Below are 12,626 nucleotides of genomic sequence, written 5' to 3'. Positions count from 1 at the left end.
CCTACAAGAATCAGCTTAGACACACCTCTGTATTCTGTCAGTTTCCAATTAAACCAGTCACGGTAGTAGACAACAAAACACCGTATACACAGGAACTGTGAGAATTTAAAGTTTTTTTAAGTAGTTCAGACTATCTCTAGCTCAACAGGATAACAAAGCTAAGCTATTAAACACATTTTCCTGACATTAAGGATCTTTGAAAAATGTTAAGTTTGCTGCCTTTACATACCTGTAAGACAGCAACTTTAACTGAACCTATTTAGTGCCTGTATATATGAAAAGAAAGCTAGTATTACTATCTTCAACTATTTGATTTTGTTTCAATGTATATTTCCACAGGCATGTACATACACTAAAATAATACAGTCTAGTGTTCAAAACTAAGAAAGAGGAAACAAAAAATAAGACAAAACAACAAAACTAGACACCAAAAACATCCCCCCAAGACAGTCACTACAGCATAGCACCTCTGTTTTGAATCACAACGCTGATACCAAAGTAAAGAGTACCAGAAGGAAACATCTGAAGCCTTATTTGCAAGTATTTTAAACATGAAAAACATTAAACTAAAGTAAAATGTCTTAAGGATGCATTCTTCACAGATTTCTAAGTTTCACTCATACATGTACATTCAAGGAATGTAACTTCATTACTTACAAGTAGACTGAAAACATTTCTTTTTAAGGCAAGAAAAAAGTAATGTGATCAACAAGCCCTGCTATCCTGATCCGGAGTTTCAGGATTTAATACTTCAAGTCCAACAGCTAAAAGTGAACAAGACTTCAACTTAGGGAAAAAAAAATCCAAACAATTTAAGATTTTCCAGCAATGAAGAGTCCATTATAGTCTTAAGGAAGCATCTTACTAGCTCTGCAGGTTTATAATCTCAATTTGTATAGCTTCTGCCAACACTTGGATCTTCATATATCTTGGTCTCTTAGCAAAACCTCCCATCAATAATTTTCCCTTTGATATAAATAAAAATATAAACACAAAATATATAAAATATAAATAATCTTTAACTTTCAGATTAAGTAATGGTGAAAAATGGTGCTACATGGTGTTTGTGGTCTTCAAGAAGCTGAGCCATGTTAATATGCTCTTCAAATGTTCAAAAGGGTCTTTGTGCCTTCACAATTTTTCAGCATTCTCCAGAAAACAAGCAGCAGGACCAGACTCAACATCCATCAGTATCAAAATTATCCATAAAATCTTTAACTGATACTTGCAGACATAGTTTGGCATCTGTCAGCCTGCAAGCCCATGTTCACCTTATTAAATGTACTCATCTTCCTCTCCACCAGCCAGTTACTTTCCACAGTCAGTGTTAGCAGACCTGTAGGCATGCCACATTTGCTGTTTCTTGACTTGCTGAAAATGTTCCCAAAAAGATTATGCAAGGACAACAAAGAATGATTTGCTGTGATTCTAACAGTTTTCAACTCTCAAAAAAGAAAAGCATGTTTCCCAACACAGAAGTCTCACCACACTTAAAAACAAGAAGCAAGGGAATTCCCTCTAAAAACCAGAGTGAAGCACTGGCCATTATCAAGAAGAAAATATGTTGAGAACCTGCAGTGCATTTATTTCCTGGCTACTTCAGATGAACTAACTTACATTAATAAATTTATCTAATTAAGGTAACAAGTTCTCATATCCAACCTCTATAAAAGTAACCAGTCAGTAATTCCTAGACAAAGACCTATGAGTAAAAAAAATCTCATAGGCATTCATGATGCTTACCAAATTACTGTTAGTTTTTCCAATTTGCACTGTTTTTCCTTAGTTTTAACGAACAGGCTTGGTCAATAATATTCTGAAATTGGGAGAGGAAACAAAAAAACAGGAGAGGGGAAGAAGTAGTACTAGCCATATTTCATTTCAGTGTCTGCAAATAGTTAATCAAAAATTAATATTCCCAAAGATTATTTTAACCCCACCTACTTGCAGCTTAAACCAACTCCTGTTTAACCAGATCTGATACCAACTGAAAGCAGCGATTCTTTTCCTCAGGTCCGTTTTGTACTATTGGGCCTCTGGCTGGTTCCTACTCTCTGTCTCTTCAAAGCACAACTCAGATGGAGAAACCAACCCCTTAAATGCTGAGAATGCCAAAGCCCAACTCTTGATGGCACTGACTTTTATGCAAATAACACATACCATGAGATAAGATTCACAAAAGCATCTCTGAGTACACAGAGCAAAATAAAATTTTTATTATAAGCAAACTATTACTTTCCATTAAGAAGCCATTAGTTAATTTTTCTTTTTCTGTACTAAAACAGATTCTTCATAGAAATATGGAAATTAGTGCACCTTCACAGACTATCCTGAGCTGGAAGAGACCATCAAGTCCAACTCCTCGCCCTACACAGGACAAGCCCAAGAACCCCAACATGTGCCTGAGAACATTGCCCAAGCACTTCTTGAACTCTTGGAGGCTTGCTACCATAATTGCTTCACTGGAGAGTCTGCTCCAGTGCACAACCACCCTCTGGCTGAAAAAAACTTTTCCTAATATCCAACCTAGAGGTAAAATATTTTATAAATACTTTTTATTTACCCTAGAAGGTAAAATAATTGACAACACTTTATAAATGAACAGATGTATTTTTACACATAGATGTTTTAGCAGGATCAGTCTCTAAAATGTTCTCATAACTTCTGTTTTTCCCCAGAATAAGGGGATTTTACCACTCTGAGAGTAAAGCTCAAGTCTTACTTATTTCAAGGTTTCGTGGAAGGTAAGCGACATGGCTCCACAGCTCCCCTGTGTATGTAGGCTAACTGGTAACTCATGAGAGGATCATGGAAAGGTATTTAGTTTTTTTCTTGAAGTATCATTATACAGCTTGTTTAAATGGCAGTAGTAGTTCTAGACATGAAAAGGTTCAAAAAGGGAACTTTTTTTTTAAATTGATAACCTCAGGCTCAGAGCAAGCTTTTTCAAAGCAGTAAGTTTCTTCTGCGTGCTCCCTGCAGAAGCTTATAAATATATAAATAATTTCAGGCTTAGAGGAAAATCACCCCTCTAAAATATTCATGGATTTAAAGTAACAGTTTATACAAATAGTAAATTTCACAGAAGATAGGTTCTTGTGTTCTCTCTACTTCTACCTCTCTTAACTCCTCCTCATCCTTTGTAAACAAAGGTTAAAAGTAAATAAGCCAGAAAAGGGTGAGAAGATGGAAGGAATGGAATGTAAACTTTCTGAATAGCATGGTCCCAGAGCTCCAAAAGCTTTGACAATACTGATAATCTAGGCAGGCTTTTGAACATCAACATGTACTACCACAACATTGCAAATCTCTCTGCTCTTCTATTTAAATAGGACCTGCACTTTTAAGAACTGTGGCTGTTAAGAACTGATCTGCCCATATTTACACTGACATTTGGCCGCTTCTTGAAATTAATCTAATTTTTACAGCAGAAGGAAAAAAAAATCCAGTTATCTCTTCTTGTGTATTTTCAATTAGCAAACAAAGAACTTAACTCAAAAGGAAATGTCTTTACTAGGAAACCCAACTTCCTGTATTGGTTGTTTTACCAAGAATTTGTGGGGTTTTTCTGTGCATGGTGGTGAGACGGTGGCAAAGGTGAGGACTAGGAGAAGAAGAACAAAGATGATTTTTATATTTTATTATTTTCTAGAAGCAAACAGGTGCTTACCCAAGTATTTTTGTGCAGAAAGCAGCAGGAAGGGGTCATCACAAAAAAATTATATCCTTAACAGGTCAGCTGAATGACCACTTCATCTAAGATATACTGTAAAAGAATTAAAAGCCTTTGCAACTTTTTAATGATTCATTCCCCTATTCTTTTCCTAAGTTCACCTGTCCCCATGAACAACAAAACAAGTCTCAGTCATCAAATGCCTAGACAGCAGTTGCTTGTTAGAAGAGGAACCAAAATGTTTCTCTTCCAAAGGCAGAAGCAGTGAAAGCACTTGGGGAAGAGCTTTACTGGGTTTACACAACAAGGCAGAGGTGGAGGAGGGCAGCAGAGGTGGCTTCTGTGAGGAGACATCAGCAGCTATCTCATGTCAGACAGATGGTTCTACAGAATCAAATCACAGAGTCACAGAATACCAAGCTGGAAGGGACCTCAAGAGTCATCCGGTCCAACCTCTTGGCAAAATCACAAATAGATTCTTCTTATTGTTACCTATTTTATTTTTCATGATGTTTATTTTACTTACAAGCTTTTATAGTAGAAAATTAATCCTAAAGGTGATACCTACTTTGATTTACATAATATCTTTCTGAGACCAAGAGTACCTTTGTAAACAGACACTATTACCCACATCTGGCATGCAAACCTCTCCTTAATCAACTTGCAAATCAACTAATACGAGCAGTAGAACAAATTAGATGACCGAGGCATTGCAGCACCTTGTATCCTGCTTTAATATTGAGCTAAAAGAAGACAAGACTTCTTAAGACATACAGCATTTCCATACTGTTTTGCCACGTCTGATATTAATCAAAACACCAGAGTGCAGTAACATGTTTAAGCTTTTGTATCCTGTGAAATACAAGTTTGCATAATTCAGAAGAGGGAAGTGATTTAAATGGATAACTTCTAACTAATCTGAAAAACTACACTGTAAGGTAGCCTGGAGTTTATAACCTGCTGTGAAATATACCTTTCTAATGAAAGCTATTTGCACTTCACAGGGTGCCAGTGGGAGGTTACATTACTGCCCAACAGTACTTCAATTCCATATTAATATGGAAGAAGGTCAAGTTATTTTTCTTCAGTTTAAATATATATTTCATTGCTACTGCCTGTAAGATCCTGAGACTTTTTCACCTTTAATCATACACTTGAGGAATCCATAGCACCACATAGTCAAAAGACCATAAGCATTGATTTGATTTAATGATTGATGTTCTCACAGAACATGGAAAGATAAGACTTATGAAAACTATTATACTAGCTTTGCTTTCCCTACTTTTAGAGCTCTTGAAAACTTAAAAGTCAATTTAAAAAGGCATAAAAAAGAGCTACTAAAATGACCAAGAAACCAGAGAACCTCTTAGAAGAGAGGATGTGAACAGCCTGTTCAGTCCAGCAAAAGGATGTGATTATTCACCAAGCAAATCCAAGTAAACAACAATGCTGAGTGAAAGGAAAATTAGCATAAACAAGTTTGAAATTCCAGATTAAATTTATTTTTAATGAGTTATCCAACTCTCAGAGTAACAAGATTCTAGAACAGTCTTCTAGTAGAAATAGAATAAATTAAATAAATAGCGGAATAAAAATTGTTTTTAAAATGGAGCTTGACAAGTAGGGCTTACATTATGTAATACTAGCAGGAGACTGGATGCAATAAAGTAAATCCATGGTACCAAATTTCTCTATATTTCAGATTTATTTATAATTACAGTTTTGAGAAAAGGAAAAATAGAAAAGGCAAAGATATAGCACTGGCTTACTTATTCAGTGGGAAGAAGGACTGTATTGTCCTCTGTATTTTTTTTTTTTTTTTTTGAGAGGATGAATATGAAGTTATTTACTATTACAGGAAACTGCAAATTGCTGTAGCACTTCTGCCCACAAAAACCCAAGAGATCTGGACAAGTTCAGTGACCACAGCATCATATTTTCCATTGTAGTAAAGACAATATTCCTGAAGCAGCTGGTCTCTTATTAATAGAATTCATTTATCTTTTTCATAGCAAATGAAGCACACAGTAGACAACGAGCCAACTGGCCCATTCAGAAACAGATTAAATTTGACCTTTTAAAGAAATCAGTTTAAAAATCCTAATGTAAAAAAAAAATCCACAATATTTTTTTCAAGCAGAGATATTTCATATGGCACTTGAAACTCGAAACTGCTCCTTTGGTAGCCTGACATAATCCAATTACCAAGTTTCTCTAAAGAATACCAGTTTCAATATTAAGGCTTAAGAACACCCATGTTGAGTCATTCAAGGTCTTTGTTAATACAGTAATCATTACTGACAGTATGGAAATTCACTTGCAGGTACTACTGGTTCCAAATTAAACATCATGTGATGGCCAGAAAATAATGCTCTGTAACAGTCTGCTACATCCTGATATTACGTCTATTTGGCTAAAGATAATATGATACAGACTGCAGCTGCTTTAAGCACTAGAGGAAGCAATTAAGATCCAACCAGCTTACTGTTGGTATCTCTAAACAAAAGGCAGAGCACTGTTAGAAATGTTTTTGACAGTTACATCCATAATCCATAGATATTGCAAACACCATCTGAGGTTGCACAGGACCCTACAAATGCCTATCAGAAGTAAGAGGACAGCAATGGAACAGATAACTTCAAAAACAAAACCTAATTGCAATGAGTAAGTTTCAATTTCCTTTTAGTGGGATAAAAGAAAATGTAGTTTGTCCCTGTAAATACTAGCTGTAGGACAGGGCTGAAGTAGGCATGATGACCACGTGCACTCCAAGAAGCTGCTGCTGACTGCCATGAATGCTTACTTACTAAGTGTGACTCTGGGAATATCCCAGAACAACACAGATCACATGGTTCGGTTTATTTAGCATTGTATCTTTACGTACAGCCATACTAAGAGGGAATTTATTTTTTTTTTTTAATTGGGAATAATGTACTTAGGGACTAAGAAATATAAGCTACAGCTACATAAATAGAGTGACTGCTATCAAACTTCAGCAGTCAGTATTCAATGAACTCGGTCTTGCTTCACTTAGAATCTGGAAAAGACATTGCAAAGACAATCTTATGCAAATATGTGAGGCAAAGATATCTGGGAAAATGCATCTCTCTGGAAAGATACAAAGGCTTTGGTTTTTTCATGAAAAAAATGAATCCCCAAAGAGATAAAAAGATCATAAATTCTTATGCTGCAATTCTGTCCTTTTTTTTTCCAGGGAGCTAATCTCCAAAGTTTCCCTGTGTGTAAACAGGTTCATCACTGTATTTTTATTATTAGGTTTAGTAGAGAAGTGAATCATCCCTGAAAACCCTGAAATATGCCAAACAATTTAAGAGTCTTTTTATATGTGAAATTTCAATAAAACCCTCGTAAATAACATCCCCTTGTACCCCTTGCAAAAGACAGTATTTCCATCTTGTGTCTGTTTCTCCTTGTGTCAAGTAATAAAATAAAACTAATGACTACTACTAAATTACGAAATCCTAAAGATATCTGCTAAATCTTATTTATATTACATGTATACATAACACCACATCTTTGCATTACTATTTGCATCATTCTAAGACACTTGAAAAAGTATAGTATCACTTAAAACAGCTGTAAATACACTGAACTTTCAACCACTTAACCCAAAACTTAGGCAGCTCTCATCTTCGAATATGTGAATTTGACAAGACTTAAGATGGAGAGGGCCTCAAAAATCAGAGGGAGAAACAGAAGGCTTCTGCACACACTGAGCTGTAAGATCACCTGTACAAGATGAATGTCACTTTTCTGGATTGTTAAATACAATACTCATTAATGTTGGCAATTCAGTAGGCCTATTATGGAAATTAAAAGTATACAAGTAATTCTATAATGGAATTTCCTATATAATCTATAGGACAACACCCTAGACTAGGTTGCTTTTTCAGAAGATAACTACAAAGAAATTACAAAGCACATGACTGGAATAAGTACAGGGGAAAACAGACTTGATGTTTTAATTGAAAACAACCTAGAATGATCACGAAGGAACAATATCAATTCTGCCCTAAGAGTCATTCTACAGCTGGACCTCACAACGTGACTCATTTAGACATATGCACTTTCAACATGCACCTGAAAGATCTATTAAATTAGGTAGCTGAAGAAATTACGAACTCAACAGTTACCTAATAATCAAGAAGGTCAGTTGTAACAGGAAAGCATTTGTTCTATAAAGTTTTTTACCCTCTTAATTCCTAAGTTGACAACAAAACCCCTCTTCTGGGTGCACTAAAAGATTATATGCTTCTACTTAAATGTGCCTATACACAGGGCTAAAGCTCTGTCAAAAGATAAATTTTTAATATAATAGGCATTACATCTTACATGCATAAACTAAATCTTTCAAGAGATAGCAATGCATTTAGTAGCTTAGCTGTGTAAATCCTAATTGTAGGGCAAGGCTGAAGCAGGCACAGTGGCCATGCAGATGGGATGCTAACACTTAGCTAAACTGAAACATATCACCTGTGTTGTCCTGGGCTACTCACAGAACCCAGATTATTTAGAAAGACAATGAAACAGTGCAAAAATGCTAGGAAAAAGCTGTTGAGGATTTTATATCAATTCTAGCTTTATCAGTTCCCACTGTATTCACAGTAGTCAACTGCTGCTTCATGGAACACAGGACTACAGCTCTGCATGCCACCTTGGAAAGCAGCACTCTTCAGAATTAATGTAGCAAAACCACATTACAATAAAGTCTGACTCATTTTGGGACCACTCCAAGTAAAATGCAAAATATTTGCATACTACTTTGAGCATATTTGTTCTATCTTCAACTTACGTAGAATCTGCCAGGTATTTATAAACATTGCATTGTTACAGTAACTTGAATACTGATTGTGAAAATATTAAAATTTTGTAACATTTGTAATACAGAAGTTTAATTTTTCCTGAAAAACCATGGACATGCTGTCATTTCACATAATAAAACTTACATTTAGCAACCTTTAGAATAACATTGTGTTTTCTAACTGTATTAAGTCAGTTTCACTGTCTCTTCTCTAAGCACGGTCAGGGTGACATATTCCAAAACTCATTTCCCTTTAAGCTCTGCAGCACAGTCCATTTTTTTTTTTTTACCCCATCTGAACTGATCCTACAAAATGATGTGTAAATAAAAATCCTAGATCACCTAGAGATAAAACTTGGTAAATAATGCCTGTTTTGTTTTTGGGCTTTAAAGTTATTAAATTTTCAAAAATCAAAGAACAGAGTTATCACTGACCTCAACTACTTCACAATTTGATTTTAAAACACATTTTAAGAAATTTGAAAAAAAATATAAGGCTTGTGTAAGTATTTTACACTTCACTGATTTTAAAGGTGAGTAGGAGCCACTAATTTGCTTAAACAAGTCAAATTTCTGTGCTCTAGAAAGATACAATAGTGCTACTTGCTATAACAGGTACACTGTCCTTGCAGCATCTACAACAGAGTCTTTAGAGCATAAGTCTAGGATTTCTAAATTGTTGAGAAAAAATCCAAACATTTTCTCAGCAGTCCTAACACAGGAATTAAGGCAATATTCTATAGAAGAATGACACAATCATGAAATCAAGGGATTTGAAATGAACAAGAGGACAAAGATTTCTTACTATACCAAAACAAACTTCATTTGTCTAAGGCTAAAAGACACAACATTCTGGATCGGTATATAGCATACAGTAAGCATTGTGTCAAATAGAATAACATTTGAAGTAAAAGGTTTGAAAAATCATGAGAACTTACAAATTAAGAAGTCATTACTTGAGATAGAATATTGTTCTAAATCCTGCAAGGACTCATAAGCCTTCTCCCCAAAACTAATGGGATTACTCAGTTCAGAATCAGGGTTCAAATTACTTCTCAAATATAATATTTGTTCTACTGCAATCTGTGTTTGACAGTCATAAACTGGCTAGTGGTGGAAGGGACCTTAAAGATCACCAAGTTCCACACCTCCTCCCATGGGCAGGGACACCTCCCGCTAGACCAGGTTGCCCAACCAAGGCCCACCCAACCTGGCCTTGAACTCTTCCACAAAGGGGGCATCCACAGTTTCTCTGGGCAACCTGTTACAGAGTTCCACTGGCCGCACAATGAAGAATTTCTCCCTAATATCCAATCTAAACCTACCCACCTCATTACCCCTTGGCCTATTCACTGCATATCCTTGTAAAAAGTCCCTCTCCAGCTCTTGTATGTCTCTCTTTAGTTACTGGAGAGCTGAAGGAAGGTTTTCCCAGAGCCTTCTGTTCTCCAGGCTGAACAGCCTCAACCTTCAGACAGCCTAAGAAGAAAGTTGTGTTTGTTCATATTTGATCTGGACCCAAAAGCAGTCAGCTGTCAGTGCTAGTCGAGGTCAAAAAAGTACTCATGTGGTATCCTAATCTGTCATTACTACTTTTTGGACCAAGTTTGTAATAGTAAGTTTTAAGTTTTTACTACTCAAAACAAGCTCAGACTTTTTGTTATGCAGAGAAAGCTTTTTAGCAACAAGAAAGGCTCAAAGTAGAAATAAACTTTTTTGCCTGTAAAGAAAAGTGTACCAGTAAGTTTTCAGAGATATACATAGACTGATACACACACACACACACGCACTTATTTCTGTGTAATTGGTGATCTCACATCCTGTGGGCATGGGTTCAGGAATCTATTAAATTTAATACAAATTCACATAAGATGTTAGACTTGTACCAAGCTACTCAATAAAACTGTGTCCAGAAATACACGCATTTATGTGAAAAAAACTCTCAAAAAGGCAATAGCTGTTTTATGTAAACGCAATGCTTTATGTAAACTGTAAATATAGAGTTGATGCATGAACAAGTACAATTCAACCCTACTGCTGGGCAAACAAAATTCTCACCATTTTTACCTCCTAGGTAAGGACATAAACTTTGGCTTTAGACTGTGGGTCAGAAACAGTTCTTAAGAGCTACAGAGCTCAGAGCAACACCTGTTCTGCGTCCACATAACAAGCAGTACTGCTACATCTAACCCGACAAAAACTGAAATACTGTGACAATGCGGCAGATATTTCCAAGGATTAAAGCGATTCTTTCTTTTTACTATGTCATGTTGCAAAAAGAGTCGCTGTAAGTTACTTCTCTGCTCTCCGTGAAGGAAAACTTTGGGCAACAGGTGAGACATCCAAAGTGACTTAAAGACAAGAAGTAGGTGGCAAGGTTTACAGGACGGGAGGACAAACCGAGTCTAGTGGCGCTCCTGGGCGATTCCCAGCTTTCACTTTATGATCTTCAGAGCATGACTGCTGTTTTCATGCCCCAGAAAGCTGTCACCGCTCAACTCACAGATCTTTAAAAGCACTACACTGTTCGTGTTTATCTCTGCTCTCAGAACTTTCAAAATACATAAAAGTTCATCTGGGGAGGAAGATATAAACTCTCCCTATATCTCCACTGCATTATGTCACTTTGCCCACTTATTACGAACATCTTCGTTATCTGAAGACACACAACTAGCAGCCAGCGTGCCAAAAAGAGACCCCGCCGCAACACTCCACGCCTGGTCCGTGGCGTACAGCGATCTACACGGCGGCTTTCCGCCCCAGCCCCGACCCCGGGCTCTGCCCGCATCCCCAGGCGGGACCACCTGGCCGGCCCGCGCCCCGGCGGCGCCCACGCTCTGCCCGCGGCCCGGCGGGGAGGGCGCGGCCGGGCCCCCGGGCCGGGGCAGGGCCCCGCCGCCCCCGCTCCCCCGGGACACCCACCCGGCCCCGCCGCGGGCGAGGCGAGGCGAGGCAGGCGGGGAGCGGGGAAGGGAGGGAGCGGGGCAGAGAAAGTTGAGGAGGCGCCTTTCGGCGGCTGCCGGCAGGGGAGCCCGCGCCCGGCGCCCATTCAAACAAAAGAAGCCCCTTCTCCTGCCAGCCACCGCCGGTCCCACCGCCCGACTCACTTCGCAGGGCCCCGATGAGGAGGCTTCCGTCCTTAATCAGCTCCTTGATGAACTTGTTCGTCCTCTCCAGCTCGATCTCGTGACACTTGAGGCGCTCCCTGAAATCCGGGCTGTCCAAGTAGGAGTCGCTGAACTCCAGCGTGGGCAGCCCCATGGCAGCGGTGGCGGCCGCAGCCCCCCGGTCGGCGGCGGAGGGAGGGAGGGAGGAACGGAGGGAGGGCCGCGCCGAGAGACGGCGCCGAGAGCAGAGGGAAAAGCGGGAGAGCGGCGAGACGAGGGGCGGCTGCCGCCTCCCCGGAGAAGCTCCCGACCCGCCGCACCGGCCCGTTGGCAGCGGAGGCGGCGCGCTGCGGCCGCTGTCACCCAGCTACATCGCTGTCCCCGGGACACCGAGGGCTCCCGGCGCCGCCGCCGCTCCGCCGCTTCCGGCAGCGCTCGCTCTTCCTCCCTGCCCGGCGCTAACTCCAGTGCGAACCTCCCCCGGCCCGGCCGAGGAATTCCTCCTCCTCCCGGCGCGGCATGCTCACACGCCGGGGACGCGGCCCGGCAGTGCCCGCCCCTCGCTCGCCGCCCCTCCGCGCTCTGCCCTCCAGCGGCCGCTACGGCCCGGGGCGAGGCGCAGGGTCTGCGCGGCTGGGCGGGCTCCGGCGCTCCTCGCCGCCTCCTTTACCAGGGGCTTTGGCACGGCCAGAGCAAAGTCGGGAGGGAGGATCCCGCACCGGGGCACGGAGCACTGGGGCATTGCAAAGGGTGCGGGTGGAGGAGGCCGGTTTGTGTGGGGTGAAGCGGGGGAGCAGCCGCGCTGCTGGGGCAGGAGCGATGCCGGCCCGGGGGCTCCTGCCTCCGCTGGAGGAGCCGCAGCAGCCGGGGCCGGAGGCAGCCAGCCCCAGCGGGCCTGCTCTGGCCGGGGATCCCGCTGGCACCCTGGCCAGCCTGCCTCGTGTGCGCCTCCGGCCTGTGGCGGGGCCGCGCCCCAGGGACGGGCAGGCGCAAGGGTGGGAGCATCCCTGTTCTGCCATAACAC

At 40.6% G+C, this 12,626-nt stretch overlaps 1 protein-coding gene across 1 annotated transcript in view; it reads right to left on the bottom strand.

Moving 5' to 3' along the window:
- Positions 1–12,040, bottom strand: part of ARHGAP42 (Rho GTPase activating protein 42) — a 143,558-nt gene extending 131,518 nt beyond the window's left edge. The window contains exon 1 of the mRNA XM_059493656.1: positions 11,603–12,040. Within this exon, the coding sequence (XP_059349639.1) occupies positions 11,603–11,756 (154 nt within the window). The 5' untranslated portion in view covers positions 11,757–12,040. The remainder of the gene's footprint in view (positions 1–11,602) is intronic.
- Between the last annotated feature and the right edge of the window lie 586 nt (positions 12,041–12,626).

This window comes from Ammospiza nelsoni, chromosome 2 (genome assembly GCF_027579445.1).
Source record: "Ammospiza nelsoni isolate bAmmNel1 chromosome 2, bAmmNel1.pri, whole genome shotgun sequence".
Taxonomy (NCBI): Eukaryota; Metazoa; Chordata; class Aves; order Passeriformes; family Passerellidae; genus Ammospiza; species Ammospiza nelsoni.
The sequence above is the reverse complement of the archived record's forward strand: the minus strand, read 5'-3'. Positions and strand labels throughout refer to the sequence as shown.